The sequence below is a fragment of the Liolophura sinensis genome, chromosome 7, assembly GCF_032854445.1.
Source record: "Liolophura sinensis isolate JHLJ2023 chromosome 7, CUHK_Ljap_v2, whole genome shotgun sequence".
In the NCBI taxonomy this organism is placed as follows: domain Eukaryota; kingdom Metazoa; phylum Mollusca; class Polyplacophora; order Chitonida; family Chitonidae; genus Liolophura; species Liolophura sinensis.
In genome coordinates, this window is record NC_088301.1 from 58,144,727 (window position 1) to 58,165,771 (window position 21,045).

The window sequence follows — 21,045 nt, forward strand, 5'->3', positions numbered from 1 at the left end:
AGAAGCGTCTCGTTGTACCATGAAAATAGACCGAGAAGGTGTCCGCCAGTACTGGTTTGTGGGAATTCATGCAAATCACAGGCAATTTCCATATACGCTGCAGGCTAAGCTGCAAAACGTGCCTACGAGCAAATGGGCGAAAAAAGAAATATGGCTTCATGATTATCAGGGAATGTAAGCAGGTAGTTGAATCACTGGTGGCTCCTGAAACAGTTTTGATTAAAAAAAAAATTGATTGTATCATGTCCAGCGGTGTACTATAATATATCTCAGATGTTTCCAATGCAATTACCCTGTTCGAAGATGTAATTAAAAAATATGACAGACTCAAATCTTCACAACAGTGTCGTCTTTATTACAATACAGATGTAGCTTTAGTATGGACCAATGTTTATACCGTCTCAAACTCTAAATACACTTTTGATTGACCGATTTTTGTGTAACGCCATACTCAAAGAGGTTTTCACTGTTAAACTGGCGATAATTTTTATGTGCGGCGGAAACTGGAATGCCTAGTGTATCAGCCTTGGGAAATTTTATGACAAACTTTTGATCGTGTATAGAAATGCCATGTTGGTGGAAGATAGGTGGTCTTCAGCCAACGCAGCTTCCTGGTTTGGAGTCGACTAGGCCGATCCTTTGAAAGATACCCAAAACACTTTTAATTCACTTAGCCCAAATATTTTGGTTAATTATATTCACCGATGAAATGCATAGTGGAGGTTTGGTATTTTCACATTTTATTTTTAAGGTACAAACATGGCTTTACTTTCCATATTGTCATATTATATATCTAATGAATTTTACAATTACGGTCGTTGATAATTGAGTACTGAGTGCAAGTTTACTTTGCTGGCGATTGTGAGCTTGTGGTTAGAGGTGCAATGTCTAGCATTTATCAGTGCGATATCACTATTGAAACATTCGTTCTACATTTGAACTGAAAGGAAATTCTGCGTTTTCTCAAAATGTAATTTAAAACCAAAAATTACTACTACTACTACTACTACTAATAATAATAACAATAATAATGAAAGCAAACAATAACAGCGAATAAACATAGCCGTTTTGCTTGCCTTGTAGATTAGATCACTATGAATACCCCCCTCACCACCCTCCCTCCACACGGCGTCACCTTCACAAATGTAATTGTCCGTGCTATAAACGTGTCACGTAGGTCTGTTATTCTGACCTCCTTTTCGCACATATGTTCTACAAAATACCGGTGTATTAAGCTTTATACAGCGTGACAACAAACGTGCGGAGTCGAGCAACTCGGTTAATCAGTGAGAAGAGTCAAATTATATGTGACAAAACTGAGCTTGTACAGATGAGAATATCGAATTCATATTGTAATGAACCCTGCATGCCACGTTTACTACCTTCTTGGCATAGCTAAGCATGTAATAAGTGAAGAAATAAATGTATTTCATTTATTACATAGAATATACAGCATTTATACTACCAACTTGTTCTTGTATTGACAATTTCACGTCCATGGCTGTCCCAAACGATGTATCCTGGTATTGAATTTATTCATTTGTCGGTTTAATTTTGAAGTTATTCTGCCGAGGTGTCTGCTCGACTTTTGTATGTCATATTAAATCAAAAAACATAAAATCACGTCTATGATCTTGACCACAAGATCAACTTTTGTCAACAAATCTAATTTTTGATTACATGCTTTTGAAATATAATTACTCAAAGCAGTCATCTGAATGAAGAAATAGCAACTGCGATATAGAAAAGGTATTTGTCCAACTTTTGCTAAGCAAATTACCATTCAAAGACATTTTATATTTTATCGGTTTCGTTAAATTTCCCTTATCAATAGAAGCAGTCTTATATTGAACTAGCGATCATCCTACAACGCATTACTCATGCGGTTTATGCAGATGAACATTTACTTTCATTACCCATATCATTTTATATTTACTTTTGTAGACTTATGCTCTCCGTGTTACTTTTTTTATTTAGAATCACCGATATGAAACATTGCATCGTGCATTGTATATATAACATTTTAAATAGGCCCTGGTGACTTCATACTTATTGAAACATCTGGATAAACTACGGATAGTATAGCTACAATCAGTTTGCATTATTCTAATACTGCATGGATACTAATAAACACATTAAATTCGTGGTTAATTAATATACAGAGCAGTCACGGCAGATATGTTCAGGCTCACTTCCCAAGTTTATTCTTTAAACTGTTTTATCTTTATTTTCCGAAGCAGTCAGTTGAGACACCCGATGCTGTAGTTCCCCGAGGGTTAGAGATTTGACAGGAGTCCCTTCCTGTTAATCATGTCGGCAGCCTTCTCTGCAATCATTACACTGGGGGCATAGAGGTTCATAGAGGTAATCAGTGGCATGATGGAGGCATCGACCACGCGGAGTCTCTCTACACCTTTCACCCTGAAACAGAACACACTTATTCAAAATATGAAGTTTGAGCGCAGCTGTTCTTTAATTAACTGAAGTTTCCTTGATTCTGTGCTTTTCATTATCTGAGAGTGTTAGGCATTCTAATGTAACGTACACTGTCCTATTTTTGCATCCACCACAGTAGGGCTTGTGTAACCTACACACACCTGTTTTGCATCCACCAAAGAAGGTTTAATGTAACGAACACTCACCTGTTTTACATCCACCACAGTAGGCTAGTGTAACCTACACTCACCTGTTTTGCACCCACAATAGTAGGGCTAATGTAATGTACACTCACCTGTTTTGCATCCACCACAGTAGGCTACTGTAACGTACACTCACCTGTTTTGCATCCACTACAGTAGGGCTAGTGCAATCTACACTTACCTCTTTTGCATCCATACCAGTAGTCGAATCTTACACTTACCGAAGTTGTGGATCCACCACCGTTGTCGAGTCTTCCACCCGACCCATGCGGCATGTTCCCGAGGGGTGGTACGTCATAAAGGTTAAAGTTCGGACAAACTCCTCCCAATATTCATCCGTAAACGGTGTTTTTGTATACCCAGGAAGGATTCGGGCTGTAAACCGAGCTCCTATATCCTTCATCGGTTTCGTTTGTCCAAACTTCAGCATAAACTTAATGCCTGTGAACAAAATACGCGGCGCTATAAACAATTTCTCTATATTTTTACAATATCGAAATGACTGTGGTCATACTAATTAGCCACACGTGAATGATGTATCACTGTGAGGAGTTCAATTACAACAGCATTTGTGATTTAAGAGGTACACTCTCCGCTTTACACTAATCTTTCTGGATGTCTCCATCCATAGACCTAACCGCCGTCATGTAAGTAAATAGTTCGTAAATACCAGTACTGCGTTACACTACAATGAAATAAATGTATCAATAAATCAGTTAATCAATCTGACCCCTAGGCCGTTTCGTAATTGTTAACATTCAAAAAATTCAAACGAGAAATCCTTTACAGTTTAGCAATTTCGGTGTCCATATATCGTCATCAGTTTCGAAACCGTTGTCCCTTAAAGTGTGAAACAGAGAAGTGGTAGAATGAGCGCTCATCACCTGCTACGAGGGTTCTGACATCATCTGGGTGTGACAAGGCCTTATGGTTGATTTCGGGATGAGAAGTGGGATGTGCGTCCCTTAGTCTGATTGTACCACGGCTCTTTGGATGCGTCACTCCAATGTTGACGCTGAAGCCGTGTTTTCCAAGATTATCAGCGAACATGACATCCCATATCTAAATAAGCAGACCAAAAGCAGCATGTAAATGTAAGACTTGTACGATGGAGGGTACGACAAGATCTTATATAGAGCCAGAGGATGCAGATATTACATCCACAATAATATGGATTTCGAGATGACTGTTAATTTATGATTTATTTATTCCCCACCTCATCTTTCATTCCAGTGATGACTTTCAATCTGGACTCCTCACCGGCTCCATACAAAGAACAAAGGTTTATAATGCTTATGTCCGGGTTTGGATTTCCAGGATCTTGAACATCGGTCCGAATCAATCCGACCGCGTCCAGTATATTTGTCGCTCGGGGTCCTTTGTAAAACAAACACAGATGACATTGGCCTAGACAAACCTTTGAATGAGTCACAGTTCATTCTAAAGCTTACAAACAAAATAATTTGTTTAAAAGCATGTGTTAGGAAATAAAGTATACATGATTAAATCCACAAATGTACCTCCTACGGATTTTCGGTACCACATTCATTGTATGCTTAATTTACGATAGTCCTGTCAGTGTTGGTCAACTGTGGCGTAATTCTTCATAAACCTTCTTACCTGCTCGTATTTTGTCGTATCGGTCGATATTAGCCTGGGAGTCGAAGTCCTTCGGTAAAGCAGCGTATGGTTTATCAATTTCAAACTCTATCCCTACCACCCCTACATGGTCTTGGAGGTTGTCTCCCACAGGAAGGTCGGCGATCACCTCTATCTAAACAGAACATTGATCAGCTAATTTGTAATTTTGGTATAACGGTAATAAGGTAAAGGCAGAGCAAATAATGTATTATGTATTATCTTATGCACTACACAAAGGTTTGTTAAATGTCAATGAAGTAGTAAAAGACAAATCTAGATGCTATGCTTTTGCTCAATAAACCAACAAACGAAATCTATGACAGTTTTAATTCATTGTCTACATCAGCGACTGTACAACACACTACAACCTGACATCCAGGTGAGATATTATAGAAGTTTCACGTCCCCTTTCTTTAACATGAATACCTTTTTTCAACGGAGACGTTCCTGAATAATTTATATTTAATAACTGAGAGAAAATTACCCTTTTGAAATACATGCAATGAAGTCTTTTTATCACATCATGCAGTTTGAGAGACTCACCCACCTCATCAGTTACGTGAACAAGATTAATGGAGAAGAAAACATAAAAATGACGCCAAAATCAGATGAAAGAGCGTCAAAACTTATTTGCAAATATGGTCTTTAATATTTTTTTGGATTTTTTTCAAGAGAAAGGGTATTTAAAAAATTTTTGTATGGTGGATATTTGGGAACAACTTTTGGTATTTATTTTTGTTGCATAATAATGTTCTAAATAAGGATGTGGTGCTTGTCTAGTAAATTTATTTGAATGTAAATTTGGCTATTTATATCAAAACATATGCATTTAACCTAAACTATGATAATATTTATGAACATATTAAAAAAAACAAATTCTAGTGCAAAAATATATATTTAACCTGTGTTACATCCTCATTTATGACAAAAATACGTTCCAGTGTCCTTTTCTCCTTAAGGAAAAATCGTAAAAAATATTGAATGCCACATTTCAGAATAACTTTTCGCACTCTTTCATCTGAACTTTATGTCATTTTTAAGTTTTCTCCACCTTTGAATAAACAAGCAATGTATTGTCGTGTGTGTAAAGTATCAGCGTAAGCTTGTCTCGGATTTGCATGAATGACAGTTGCCTACCCCGAAGGATCTGAGATGGTCGGCCGGGCCTATCCCAGACAACATGAGCAGCTGAGCGGAACCCACGGCTCCACCACACAGGACGATCTCCTGGCGTGCCCTCACCGTGTATGTCTGTCGGGTCGAGGTACGCACGTACTCCACGGCGCGTGCAATCTTGTTGTCCGTAATAACCTTCACCGGAAACCATGAAAATTTATTGTGCGTCATTATTCCTAGTTCATATATTTCAGGATGTGATTTGTCATTTTTTGCACACGTTTTCGCCACCATAAGTGTACTTCAGTATCTCTACCATGAATGAAACCATCATTTTTTGTTTTGTATATTTTGTTGTTTTGACGGGTAATCAGGTTGAATAACTAAGCATCAACAAACAAGCAAAAATCCTAAATTACTGTTATTAACTGTGACAAGGGTAAGTAATATGACAAACTGAATTTATATTATATTATCAGGCTTATCTCACCAATAAACTGTGGACATGGTGATGAAAATATATATTTCCCAGCCGTCTTTGTCTGGATACGCTTGGGGTTTACCACACTATATACTATATCACTGCTGTATAGCCTACCTTAGTCACGTGACAATGGGTAACCACGTGGAGGTTATCTCTCCCTAAAGCCGGTCTTAGAAAGACCTCACTAGAGCTTTGTCTGACCCCGTCCCCAATGTTAGACTGTACCACCATAAAACCTGCAACAGCGATCAATGTTCTATGCAGGACAACAGTATTTTTGCAACATGAAAACTCGGGGTATGTCCTACAAAATCGGATTATTACAAAACTGGCAGAAAAGATGATGGCGATTGTCAACTTTGTAAGAAAGAAAGGGAAACCATGGAACATTTATTTTTCCAGTGTGAAATAGTTAAAAGATAAGATTTGAAGATGGATAAAGCAGGAGTGCAACTTCACGTGCAAAATTAACAATGCTATAGTAAATCTAGGCTTATCCAACGAAGAAAAATAATAAACTTTGTTTGAGACAAAAAGCCTAAGTAAACAAATAATTGAGTACTTTAGAATGGAAGAATATATTGCCAAACAATGGGGAAGGAACCTGAATTAAAAACAAATGAGTACCAGCTATAATGTATTGAAAGAGCAAACAAATGTATAAAAATGCGAGGGGATGTGAAAGCAAAGCTTGTAAGTTTGACTTTTACCAGGAAGAGTGTTTCTACATTGCAACATCATTCAATTTTAAAATTTTGCTGTCATGAAAATCTGTAAGAATTGTCAGACGCAAAGATCTGATTAACGATTTCAGGCTGCAGGTGCAGGAATGTATATCTATGCAATTACGTGTAACAAGACGCCAAAAGTATAGGAATGTATAGCTATGTAATTACGTGTAACAAGGCGCCAAAAAGTATAGGAATGTATAGCTATGCAATTACGTGTAACAAGACGCCAAGAAATAAAAGTGTAGGAATGTATAGCTACGCAATTGCGTGTAACAAGACGCCAGCAAAGAAAACCGTAGGAATGTAGCTATACAATTACGTGTAACAAGAAGCCTACAAATAAAAGTGTAGGAATGTAAAGTTGTGCAATTACGTGAAACAAGACGCCAACAGATAAAAGTGTGGGAATGTATAGCTATGAAATCGTGTGTAATAAGTGTAGGAATGTCCAGCTATGCAATTACGTGTAACAAGACGCCAACAAATAAACCAAAACCGCCAACATCACGACACACATCAAATTCTCTGTAATGCACAGGTAATATAATTCACATAGCCAAATGTTTTTTTCATCTAGGGTGAACGTTAACATAATAAAAAAAACAATAAGGAAGCAAGAAACTAGCTCTCAATAGGAGATTTCACTAAAAATAAAAGTTTTCAATGTTGGGAGTAATTTTAGAGTAAATAATATATATCCGTTTTTTTATTCTTTTTTCACATTACATCACTAGACGATACAAACGTTTTTTACCCAAATGATTTGGGCCGTTGCAGTCCGTTTCCGGATATCCCATGGCTTCTCCGGCTTGAACAAACACTTGGGAGAAAGGTGTCATTCTAGCTTCACTCACTATCATTGGGCCGTCATTACCGCGGGTAATCTGCCAACATTGGTAGTACACATCAATATCAAGTGATTTACAAAATCTGTGGCATAAGTTCAACATCTGATCAGGTAAACGGTAACAAAAATTTCTAGACAGTAAATAGCTTAAAAAGGCAAAAAACAGCTAAAAACAACTAAATCCGATGCATGTAAATTGGAACTGCAGGTGAAATTGTATTTCTTATACAAACCCGAGTCAGCGTAGTTTTCTCACAAGGCAACGTTCAGATTTTTTAAAGTAAGGAAGGACATCAGCGTAACCCACCCTGTACAGCCCATGTTCTTCCAGGTGTCGAAGTCGTGCGGCGTGCCTCGCATGAACATCATGTAGTTGATGGAGCCAGAACCTCCAGTATCTTTCCACGGGAATGTTACAAATCTACGAAATAGAGGTGTTTGATAGAAGATAAACCATTCGGACACTGAATAAGACATTTTTCAAAAATGCTGAAGAACGGAAAACTATAGATACAGCTCTTATGTCAGAATCAGAGATATTCGATCACAATGTTAAGTTTTTTACAGTCCAATGTAAAACAAGAGAAAATAAACAGATGCACAATCACAATTGTTTGATCAAATGCCACGCCTTGGACTGTTATGGCATAGCAACTATATTAAGGAGTGTGTTGCCGTTAATGGACAGAAGCTCTCCAATGCTCTAGGTAAATAAATTCATATGACGAAGTAAAATGAATTATAAAATTCATAAGTACTTTGTTATAAAGGCAAATATAAATATTTTATTTGATGTCACCTGAGATAATAAATTACAAGATAGACAGATTGTGATTACATGATTCTTGTATGCCTTGAATGCATTTTCTTGGGGAACGCCTTTATATTTCCAGTCGTAGTCAGTCATTTGCACATGTGGGGCTTTCCCTGGCACGGCTATTTTCCGGTATTTCACGGTCATCCCCACCGGCTTCGAGCAGCAGCACGGTGCGGAATGGATTCTCTGAGAGTCGGGCGGCCAGAACACACCCACATGCACCTGCACCAACTGAAAAAATTATATAAATCGTTCAATGCATGGTTACTGCTGTTTAGGAAAGAATCTCCACTTTGTATATTCATCTCTCAACTCTTTTTTTCTTCAAATCATAAACTCAAAATACTACATGTTTAAACAGATATGGAATTTCACGTTTATTTATTATTTATTTATTTGATTGGTGTTTTACGCCGTACTCAAGAATATTTCACTTATACGACGGCGGCCAGCATTATGGTGGGTGGAAACCTGGCACAGCCCGGGGGAAACCCAAGACCATCCGCAGGCTGCTGATAGACCTTCCCACTTACGGCTGGAGAGGGAGCCAGCATGAGCTGGACTTGAACTCACAGCGACCGCAATGGTGAGAGACTCCTGGGTCATTACGCTGCGCTAGCCACTGAGGCCCCCTGGATTTTCACATATCTCGGATTATTAGTGGAAGTTCTTCAAATCCCCACTCAAAAATATACGTTTGACGAAAAAGCAACTTTATTTATTTAATTATTTATTTTAAACTAATATTAATCCTATAAAAAGTAGAAACAGACATTCCTGAAACAAACGTCTTATTTTCTGCTCTTATTCCACCGAAAAACGAGCTGACCAAATTTGGATTCGAACTTACAACCTTACATCATGTGGGCGTAGCTGGCGTAATTGAACAACTTAAACTTAGTTACTGTGTCACTGTACAACTCCGTCCTCAACTGGTGACCTACATTTTTATAAACTTTATACATGGGATATATAATCAGCGTGATAATGTAGACAATAAGGTTGTTTATTTTTTGCCTTATTTTAAGGTCTAGTACTAACATGTTTCATCCTCCGGGCTCGATTGCCAGCAAGTCTCGAATCTGTAATTAATCCAAGTTTCATTAGATCTAGCATCTGGCACTAGACGTCCCAGGGCATACAAGTACGCTGGGATTCATATTATATCTTACATGGCATAGGCCTATATAGTCAAGTCAAATATGTATCATCTAACACGTGGTAACGCCATGACAAGCTGTCGGGTTCACATTCATAAGCTCTTATCAGTTTGGTTCAGACATGCAGACAAATCACAAATTACCGGTGACTTTCGCTAGTAGAATCTTAGAGCCAGTAAGACATGATTTATTATCTAGAAGTACTCAGAATGCTATGTTGCCGTCGCATTTTACAAACAATAAGTTCAGTAGCAGAATCAGGTGTACACTATGAAAGACATGCAATATAAATGACTACAGCATAGCGACAGCATAGTAATATTTGGATTTCATGCATGAGTGTACGCTTACCAATAACGAAGTCATAGACTGGCTGCACCTCCCCGTGAAGTCCGTTTTTTTCCATCCTCTCTGTTGAAACGACTTACGCCGAAATAGCCACCATGTGCTAATTTGAGTGACCTTGCGAATAAGTACGTAATATCCCTCGTTTGAGAGGCTATCTACGTGTTCTACATTTTGGTCACCGTGACAATATTCAGACTAATATTTTGTGATCACGCAGCGCTTCTGCTAAGCGTTAATACTGAGATACACGTTCTTGAATACTAAATTAGGTCAGGTGAATATAACAATTGATTAATGAATAACATGTTTAAAACCATTTTTTTTTTCATGTCAATAATACACCAGCGTTGCAAGTAGAAAACTACAAGACCCCGTTAAAAAAACAACCTACATGTAAAACACTAGTTCCCACAGGAATATGTAAGAAAAATACACACACAGTAAATATTAAACCATGCCGGGGACATGCACGAGGGATAGTGGATATTGTACGCATGACATCCAACTCAAATTTCAAACTCCTAGCCCTTGAAAAATATTCTAATTTACTAATATGCAGGCTGATGCAAGTTAATATGGAAGATTGATAGGTCTACAGTTCCTCATACATTGTTCCGGTTTGTGTCCCATGCATATTTATCTTGCGTCGGAGTTAATGGCATTATACAAATATAGGGTGTTAAACGTAACACATAGGTTGAATTTTCACCTTTACAATTTTTCCATAGCTCAAAGGTGAATAATTAATTCATTGCCCTGTCATATTCAGCCGCGATAGATAATGTGTAAGAGAATATCAGTAATTATGAAATAAGCAGGGGATGTCATTTAGCGATGGATGTTAATTTCAGCATCCAGTGTCAACTATGTACTTTTTTAAAAAATTTTGGTAAATCACAAAATTCAGAAAAATAATCATACCTATTTATTCTATGATTTTTATGATTGAATTTCACATTAGTAACATCTATGTGAAATTGGGGGAAACAGTGAATCATCCATATATGCAATAGACAGACCTGTATCTGTTCTCATACGAGAACGACTGTATACAAAGAGCAATTTAGATCAAGCCTGATCGTCTCCATTCATTAAACTGTGTATTAAACACCTGCTAGCTTAAACAGTCCGTGTATAGCATGTATGTATGTATTCTGAGAGATTTACGTCGCACTTAAAGAGAGCTAAAATATAAAGTAAGGTTCATCATACATTTATGATTTTGGATTTAGGAACTCTGACGTCACATCACCTTTTTTCCTGATGTTCATCAGAAGGAAGGAATTTTTGAGACATTATTTCAGTAATTTTGTACTCATGGGTCAAAAGAGTTATTACAACATTCATAGTCGTATTAAAGTTGAGAAAACTTCTCTGGCCTCAGAGCTCCTAAACTGTGATAGTATGGTCCATTAACTCACCGTAGAATTTAAAGGTTTAAACGGCTTTAACTCTCTTCACAAAAACACAAGAACCATAAAGACTGATTGCAGCCGATATCACGCCTTCAACAGATCCATTAGCTCTTATAGCTTTATTTGGTATTTATGTGTAGTTCTGACGTGTTCCGTTTGGAAAGCGGGTTATAATTGTTTAGGAGATGGGTCATTGAGCGCCCCTCTATGGTCTACGCGTGGTATCCGAATGTTGGACTTTAGTTTAGATCTTATATTTCACATTGTGTCTCTTTTCTTTAAATATATTTCAATTCTAAGTTACCATGACACTGATTGCAACTTCTCTCAAATAAAGAACAACCTTGACTACCCGAAGCAGCTTACATGTATTTCAATGGTAAAAATGTGGGTGTTCTTCCCGGAAGTATATGTTGTAGCCTTTACAGTTGAAGTCGTGCATATAACCAGATTTAGTGGTAAATGGTTCCTCAGTCCATGTATTTTCTGGCAAAGGTTACATAATACATGTATGCTCCTGCAAAAGCACTGCACGAAATATTTTATCGTTAATCGAAATGATGAAGTGCTGAAGTTACAACCTCATCTGTGCGAAATTAATAACGAAGATGTGACACCTCGATTAAGTAATTCGATCTCCAGATTCAGTAATTGCTTAAAACCACCCGATATGTAATTTAACCATCCTATGAAATGGCAAATATATTTTAGAAGTGGTTAGCGGTGTGTTTCAAGAAGTTGACGTAAAGACTTTGTCCTTCTAAAATTCGCCTGGAGCATTCCTTGTGTCTTTTCGTAATCATTGCAAACCATTAACTGCTTCTCTTTGCGTGAAACCGTCCTAATTTAAATAGGCTCTTCTTTCTTAGGTGGTTTGTGTTGACGTTATTTTCGAAATAAGCCATGAAATTATTGACCCGGAATGTCAGTTTTACTCTGAACACTCTGCTCCAATAAACGGAGATCGCTGGTAACGCTACGCCCACAGGCATTTACTTTTTCCCTCATGCATGCAATTGGCTGACATTTCTAAAATAATATTTCACACGTGATGAAAATTAGCCTATTAACATATCCACAAACATCCTGAAGTAATTTTACACATTTAAATGAATGAGTCAAGTTATCTCAAGCTATTGCCAGTTATTCATCCGGTCACATGATCGCAGAATCCATGTTGTAAGTGAAACGGGGGAAGCTTTCAGAAACAAATTAAACCCTTTCTATGTAACAGATGAACTTTACTGAACACAAAACTGACACTGATGTCCTCTGTCTTTATTGGTAAGTTCATGAAAATGTAAACATACAAATTTTTAGGATTTCGATGTAATGGCCACCCAGTCAACAAGATACAAAAGAAGCAAAGATTTATGACACAAAACAATAAACAATCACAGATATAGTTAAACAAGTTTTTACAGTCTGGACACCAGGCATTCCGATTGGATGAGGTCAGCTGCTTTTTCTACAATCATAACACAGGTGGCGTTCACGTTGGCTGAGGTAACTGTCGGCATGACGGAGGCGTCGGCTACCCGGAGTCTGTCCACTCCCTTTACCCTACAAGACAATCCGGAATCCTCTTGTTAGCAACAGAGCGAAATATGGCACAAAAAAGTTTTTTTATTACCACATACGCCTTTTTGTGTAACTGCAGACAAATAAATTTTTTCCAAATATTAAGACGTCAAATATGCGACTTTAAGTCTTTTTCAGTGTTTTTGTAGTATGTTAGGCTATACATCCGAGAAAGCAAAAGCGAAGATAAGAAACTTGCCTTTCAGTAAATATGACACTGTAGACGTTTGTCTTAAAATATTATAAGTTTGAAAATGATAGAATGCGATTTACATCCTACGTTTTCAGAGGTTTGTTGCCTATTTTGAACGATAAAACGTGCACACAGAATGCTGGTATTTTTTGAAAGATAAAAATCTGGACTTGTCTACAATCATGGCTAAAATTCGATTGGATTTGCACTGATCGTTTTTTTGGCCATCAATCTCCAGTATAGCCTCTTCGTCATAAGGACCTTGCCACACAGGTGAGGATAATAATCTTACCTCAGGTTTGAATCCACCACGGTCGTCGGATCTCTAATCCTGCCCATCTTACACGTCCCACATGGGTGGTAAGTATTCGTTAGCGTCTTGGTGTACTCGACCCAGTACTCGTCTGTGAATGGGGTTTTCTTGTAGTCTGGGAGTACACGGCCGGTATGCCTTGTACCCACAGACTTGAAAGGCTCCGTCTTAATCCATCAAAGCTTTTATACCTAAAATGTTACATGTAACACTGGTAAGTAAACACATCAACACAAGATACATGAACAGGTACAAATGACAATTTACTCACAACAGTTTAACGGTGAGAATTTGTAAGTGTAATTAGGAGACGAGCCATCTCCGATACGAATGGCCGCACTGAAAATGCATATAACCAACCTTCAACCAGAGAGCCGATATCCCTTGGATCTTCCAAGATTCGGTGATGTATAACTGGAGCAGATAGAGGATTATCGCTAGCAAGTCTGACTGTTCCTCTGCTCTTGGTGTTGGTATTAAGAACAACAACACCGAAGCCATACTTCCCTTCATTCCCCTCAAAGATCGCATCAAATACCTTTAAAAATGAACAGTTTGAATCAGTCTTACTCCCCATGTTTCACCGCATAAACCAAGATTGTGTGGGTGGAATGATCATCCCCTAGGCCTGTCCTATAGCAGTATATAATGTTATTATTAAATGCGACATCGCATGAGTTTGAATAATTCTAGATCAATGACGTGTAAATAAAGTGATATCAGCAACATAGCGCCATCTAATTCTGCTTAACCATGGTTCTAGTGGGTGTGCAAAATACTGTTTAAGTATATATATATATATATATATATATATATATATATATATATATATATATAATATATATATATATATATATATATATAGATATATATATATAGATATATATATATATATATATATATATATATATATATATATATATATATATATATATATATATAATATATACATGTATATATATATATATATTACCTACAGAACAGGAAATCAAATATATACCTCCTAGGCCCTCCCTTTGCCTGATGGTTAAATATCGTTAAGCAGGGAAACCAGCCAAATAAATAAATATGTCAAAAGTATCAGATTGCAAAGATTTCTTATAGTAAGACAATTATGCATAGTTGTTAATAGTGTTAAGATTACTAATTGTGTTTGCCAATAACGGATAATAAACGGATAATAAGCAGATTTACCTTCTTGGTTATGCCAACCATGTTTTTGGGTCTTCCATTCTTACCCGTACCCAGGAGTCCGTTGACACTTATAAGTTGTACATCAGGGTTGGGGTTTTCTTCATCCTGATACTTTGTTCTGATGAGTGCGGTCCACTCCAGACCATTACAAGCCAGTGGACCTATAAAACATTCATGTCATATGAGGCCAGACTACATATAGAGTACACTTGCACACATACCAACCCCCATATATGAGTGGTGGCGTAGGCAAATCTACAAATAACATACTATCACCTTACTTAAGATATCGGCTCTTCGCAATATTTATAGCTGAGTTAGGTTGCATCATCAGAAAATAACAAACGTTGTCTAACATAAAATAGGTTGATATTTGATTACAGTCTTAAAACAAGAGTTAGCCTTCGATTATTAATCCAGAACATCCATTACAGATCACGTCTGACTGGATGCCTAGATTCGTAAACAAGGGAACAGGCTTGTTTTATTAGGTATACCTAATAAAACGTTTTAAATTTGATTTGGATATGTCTTCTCAGCATTATGGCATCTAAGCATGGTGAAATCAAGAGAGGCCTATAGGTATTGGGGTAAGCTAAATTCACGGAAAATATGGCGGCTAAACCAGCGGTTTTTATGATAGCTGCCATGTTGAAAAAAATCTTTAATGAACACTTTTCATACATTTAATAGTTAATTCATTTATTTTTCCTAAGGCATAAGCAAAAGATTAATCTTATCTCGTCACATAATATTCCAGACCGTATGAAATATGTGGTTTATGAGTCATTTTATTACCTGCATTTCTACACGTGTAGGCATGTATACATAACTAATAACACGATCATAAACTTGAATGTAATACTTTGCTCATGAGTGCGGTGCACTCCAAACCATTACTTGCCAGTAGAACTGTACAGCATTCACGCCACATATATCCTTACAAGGAATTTATAGGTTACGTTGTGTGATTTTGAAATAAAATGCTGGATAGAAATATACTTAATTTTTAATTTTATTAGACACTTTTAATATTTTGAAATTTATAAAAAAAAAAACAAATAATTATATTGTTCAGGTAGTTAATTAGAGCAGTTCATAGTTGTGTAAAGATGGATAAATATAGGCCTATCTTATTCATGTCACATGGTTAGCATTTTCGGAGGTTGCAATCTTCTCACTATAACAACCTGATTTCGATTATGTATGTATGCACGCTTGGAAATTTACATCATATTTTTGTTTCGTTTTTCTTTTTTTTTCTTCAGTCATATTTCTATAATGATTTCAAAATATACTAGATTGATTTCACTTATGTGGCAAATGTACTAGAATATTATCATCGCACCCCAATAATTTGTTCTTACTGTTAAATTATCTTTCTGTCCCATGTTAATTATCCCCGTTATAGGAGGGCGTGGGATTGATGGGATAAACATGCAACTGAGACTGAAACTTTGCCCTGCTTTCACACAACCATACACTATTTAAATGTGTCCCACATAGATAAAAAATAAACATTTGAAAATTTTTTGTTTATTCTTTCAACTACTGACTTACTTAAATCCGGGATTTGTTCTAATTGTTCATGTAAGTGCATCACTCAAGCAAAATTAGATAAAAAATTCGGTAAACCTCTATATCCATTTATTAGACGTCATTTGTCAAGTATTACTCAGACTGCTGTGGTATAACATTTAACATACAACAACATTAAATCAATAAATCGGTGATGCTTATAATCTAACAGAAAATTCCATAATACAACACAGCAAGGCGAGACAATGTGAAAGTTGGCAAGAGAGGACACGTAACTAGTGACTTCCGGATTTTTGTTCGTCTCAGTCAGGCTTTCATTCCAAATGTTTTAAATGCTTAAATAGCACAAACTTATATCAACTCCACTAGAATCATGGCTAGAATCATAGAACTATATAATAAAGTGCAGTAACACTATGTTCAAACAGTAGTAACTTACAAGTAATTTATTAGACGCGATGTCACCGGTGCAGAATTTTTCAAAATGCTGTGCTGTCACATTTAATAAACTATAACACGAAAACAAGCTTGAGGGATGCGTAGTTCACCAGCAGAATCATGCTGGTTATATTGCTCTCGAGACGGTATGTTTTTGTTTGAAACTCACCTGCACGTTGCTGTGTATAAAGATCTGAAGTTGTTTTCAACCCTAGAGTTTCTGATGTAATAGATAATGGCTGGTCGATTTCAAACTCTAAGCCGATAACAGCTGTATGGTCCTGTAAGTTGTTTCCAACGGGCAGGTCTTGAATGACTTGAATCTGTAGCATAAAGAATGCCACAAAAATTGCACTTACTATGCGTTTTGAAACACAAATGCAAAGGTTTAATTCACAGTAAAGTCTCTTCCTTTTGGAACTAGATTTGTTTATAGCAGACTGGTTAGTAAATATTTATACATTTACCCCATGCGTTTCCAGGTGGTGTTTTGGTCCTATCCCGGAGAGCATTAGGATCTGTGGAGAACAGTAAGCTCCAGCTGCTAGTATCACTTCCCGCCTTGTGCGAATGGTATCTACTCGGCCATGACGGATGAACTGGATGCCTGTAGCCACATTGTAGTTTAAAAGGACCTTCAATGTGAACAGTTCCAGAACATAAGTAACTTATCAATTATGACATTTTATATCCGATTTTCCCAATAAAATTAAGCAAAAGTATAACTTCACATGCTATAAATTTGGAGGTATCTAATCAGTGAATGGAATTTGGTTTCTTGTTCACAATTATGTTCTTGATTACTATAAACACTTGGATAGCAATCTTTACCTTTGTGACATGACAATGTATAGCTATGTGTAAGTTTGAGCGAGATTGAGCAGGGCGAAGATAACATTCAGCAGAACTTTGTCTGACTCCATCCCCAATAGTGGACTGAGCATGCATGAAACCTTCAGATAAGAAACAAAACAAAACAACTAGTTTGAACACTTCAAAGGTGACAAATCTCCATTAAATCTATATATCTATATGGGTTTATGCAAAATATCTCCTTTACGTTGCTGCTTTTTGACATTTGAAGGGAAAAGTGCCCACATTCCTCTGTGTATGTAACATCAGCCGAGATCAACATAGTCGACAAACATTTGTTTCTTATTTATTTACTTATTTTTTACTTATTCAGTTGGCATATTTCACATACATAACTGTAGTTAGACGCCAGTGTTAATCAGACAGATTGCCTACGGGAAACAGCGCGCTTGAGACAATTTGGGCATGACAAGCGAGAACTTGATTCTAACAACAGGCTTCATGTGATTGAGAATCCTGAGCCTGAGCTTTAAATCCTAACACAGGCTTGGGTCTCTACATATGAGCAAAACCTTTTCCTGACGATCACAGTTGAGTAGCAGTCTTTAGCAAGTCCGCGTTAGAGAAAGAAGTAAAATGATTAGCAGCTTGCATCTCTGCGCAAAACTAAACTGGTATCGTTGCTGGTAAGGTCAAGGCAATGGAAATCTACCTTGGAATTATTCACTGACGAAGACTTAGAAATTTGAATCAGATATATATATATATATATATATATATATATATATATATATATATATATATATATATATATATATATATATATATATATATATATATACAATAGAATAATTACCAGCTTTATTTGCTATTTTTATGTACCTTTTATATATATAATAGATATATAATATATAATAATTATTATATATATAATATATATATATATATTATATATATAATATATAATAATTATTATATATATATAATTATATATATATAATAGAATAATTACCAGCTTTATTTGCTATTTTTATGTACCTTTTCCTACATATCCCTTTGAGTACTGGTGTTTCAGGTTGTTTCGGATATGAGTGATGTCCCTTCACTATTTAAAAATGGTATACGAAGATAAGATTTGATGCATTCCTCTACAAATAATTGTTGAGAATAAACGCCAGTTGATATTACCGATTGGGTCATCTGTGTTGCAGTCTGTGATGTTGTAACCCATTCGCTTTCCGGCTTTCATAAAAATGTCAGCTAGCGATGACATGTTAGAGTCCGAAACCATTATTTCTCCATCTGTTCCATGAAAACCTGAAAAGTGCTATTAAAAGTAAAAGTAATGAAAGTAAAACAGGTACATTAACGATCGATAACTACACTAAAGGCAGACTTTAATACCTCATAATACTGATTGGGTAATTGCCCACAATAATACAGAATAACGTTTACAAAGTGCATTGGATTTCAAAATTCTTTGACTGGTCTATCTGACACCTGATTCAAAGTAAATCTGCTAAAAGAAACAGAGGTTGGACCGTGTCTCACCTGAATCTCGGAGTTTGCTGGATAGACATTTCTCAGATCTGATGAAGTAAGGAAGGACGTCTGCGTACCCCCAACCTGTACAGCCCATGTTCTTCCATGTATCGTAGTCGTGTGGGGTTCCCCGCATGTACATGAGATAGTTAAGTGCGCCGGAACCACCAAGGACCTTCCCGCATACAGAATTGTACACCTGCATTTAATTCAAAGGTAAACTAAAAAACAGCGGCTATGATGACCGTTTCCGTCATCTCCTTAAATAAGCACACCATATTGTATTAACTGGTATACAGTGGCTGATTCGTGGAAGATTGTTTCAGCATTTTGTTAAATATTGGCACTTCTGTCCTAATCACGGAATATTTGCTGAGAATCATATGCAAACGACTATGACTAACCCGACCTTCGTAGCCTTTAAATGCATTGTATTCAGGGACAAGCTTGAAGCCCCAATCGCAGTCAGTACTGCCCAAGTTTCCACATCGTCCGGGAATTACAATGTCCGGGTAGGATCGGTCATCACCTCCCGCCTCCAGAATCAGCACTGTATTGTGAGCGTCCTGTGATAGCCTGTTGGTCATCACGCAACCACTGCTTCCTGCTCCAACTGAATCAGACAAACATAAACATACTCATCCTAATCTTCATGTCAGTCTAATGAAAATAGTTCAGCTGTTAATGTGACCGTGGCCCAAAATTAAATACGCCCAAAGAGTAATGTTGTAAACCTATTCTAATCTGCAAGGAAAACAATTCACACCTTTTATGGACGTAATGTGAAAAAGATGCTGACTACCAGAGAAACATTTTTGTCGATAACTGCTTTCGACGTCGTGAATATTTTATTCATTCTTGACATCATTTGAAAATGTTGTCTGTCGTCGAATAACCCGGCAATAACCTCAGTGCATTTTATTTGATTGTTTTATTTATTTGATTGTCGTTTTACACCGTACTCAGCATTAAGGTGAGAGGAAACCGTGCAGAGCCCAGAGGAAACCTACGACCATCCGTAGGTTGCTGCCAGACCTTCCCACGTGCGGCCGGAGAGGAAGCCAGTCCAAGGCATTCTCCAACTATTCAATACACACCTACTAAATGTGTAAATTGCAAGATCCGATTATATCTGGCCCATTTTTAGAGATTCCACACACAAAATAGGTCACCATATATGTTCAACGCTATACACAAAAAAGTACGACGTTAAACCCCGAGCAGTAACTCACTCACAAAAACATTTCACGTCATATTAATAATTAATATATGAAGTATATGACATACTTCAGATGTCTTTAACACTTCTTACTGACTGTTCTTGAAAACATGTACGTAGAAAACGAAAATCTAAGTAAGTACAAATTAGTAAAAGGACTGAGAACTTACCTATGATATAATCATAGACCCGCTCCAGATGCTCTTGAACCTTCGTCGGTATCATGATTACTTTTGTCAGCCTAATGACTCCTAACGCTATCCCAGCAACAGTGCGGTACAAAATGTAACCTGCCAGGTTTGAATCTGAGTTTTTATGACTTCCCTTGAACGTAGTCATGCATGGAAAATCTTCATTCGTGGAATGTGCAACTTAGTTAAATTTCCCCTAGTTCTGAGCTGGAGATTGTACTTGCTTGATAATGTATATACCAGATTTCCCCAAGACAGTTTCAGGTATTAATGAATGGAATCCGGTTACGTAGTTTTGGACTCGCAGGAAACGCAATCTGTAAATGTGTGGCCCATTTGTGGTTTGATTGTGGTGTTAAATGATACTTTTATGCAAACAGTTTATCTAAATACAGGGATATTCGTTAAGTTACCTGACTATTTCTTATATAACTGTTACACGAGCTATTTAAACCAGTTCGCAAATTTCACCAAGAATGCCATCTATACCCACAGACGTCTCGATATAGAACATTTTTGTCTTCTGTGTTTTGTTTTGTTTTGACTTTAGGCAGGTTTTCTTTTTCTTCTCTTTATCAACGAAAACTAATATCTAGTATTTAAAACATAATTATACGTGGAAGCCTAAGGGTTCTGTTTTATTACGTATCGTTGTCTCTTAATACTATAAACGCAGTACTACAACTGATACTGGGCAGATCCGCATCAGGATCAGTTGTGGCACTTAGTGCGGGTCGTGCCCTGTATCTTGGGCATGATATTCCGTATATATATGCCGTATATCTCAATCCCATCAAAATATAAATGAAAAAGGACACGTGCAC

At 36.9% G+C, this 21,045-nt stretch overlaps 2 protein-coding genes across 2 annotated transcripts; both read right to left on the minus strand.

The window, feature by feature from the left end:
* Positions 1-1,139: 1,139 nt before the first annotated feature.
* On the minus strand, positions 1,140-9,913 carry LOC135471071 (L-sorbose 1-dehydrogenase-like). The gene is given in 12 exon segments (XM_064750117.1): positions 1,140-2,421; positions 2,861-3,080; positions 3,524-3,701; positions 3,856-4,016; positions 4,260-4,413; positions 5,418-5,591; positions 5,995-6,116; positions 7,357-7,495; positions 7,715-7,761; positions 7,764-7,922; positions 8,372-8,506; positions 9,787-9,913. Coding segments are annotated over 12 exon segments (1,689 nt in total). The 5' UTR covers positions 9,842-9,913; the 3' UTR covers positions 1,140-2,276.
* A 2,703-nt stretch (positions 9,914-12,616) lies between these two features.
* On the minus strand, positions 12,617-20,255 carry LOC135471072 (choline dehydrogenase, mitochondrial-like). Its single transcript, XM_064750118.1, has 11 exons — positions 20,201-20,255; positions 19,216-19,424; positions 18,821-19,010; positions 18,458-18,586; positions 17,288-17,409; positions 16,924-17,091; positions 16,626-16,779; positions 14,480-14,640; positions 13,737-13,823; positions 13,265-13,452; positions 12,617-12,761 (listed from the first exon to the last, which is right to left on the minus strand). The coding sequence occupies exons 1-11, from the start codon at positions 20,253-20,255 to the stop codon at positions 12,617-12,619; spliced, it is 1,608 nt and encodes a 535-aa protein (XP_064606188.1).
* Between the last annotated feature and the right edge of the window lie 790 nt (positions 20,256-21,045).

What these genes read in the sequence shown, in the direction of transcription:
- LOC135471072 (XM_064750118.1), bottom strand. Translation starts at nt 20,255, where the DNA reads ATGATACCGACGAAGGTTCAAGAGCATCTGGAGCGGGTCTATGATTAT. An exon ending in GGTCTATGATTATATCATAG is followed by an intron (nt 19,425 to 20,200) that starts GTAAGTTCTCAG and finishes TGTCTGATTCAG; the next exon opens with TTGGAGCAGGAAGCAGTGGT. An exon ending in ACCACCTGGAAACGCATGGG is followed by an intron (nt 16,780 to 16,923) that starts GTAAATGTATAA and finishes TTTATGCTACAG; the next exon opens with ATTCAAGTCATTCAAGACCT.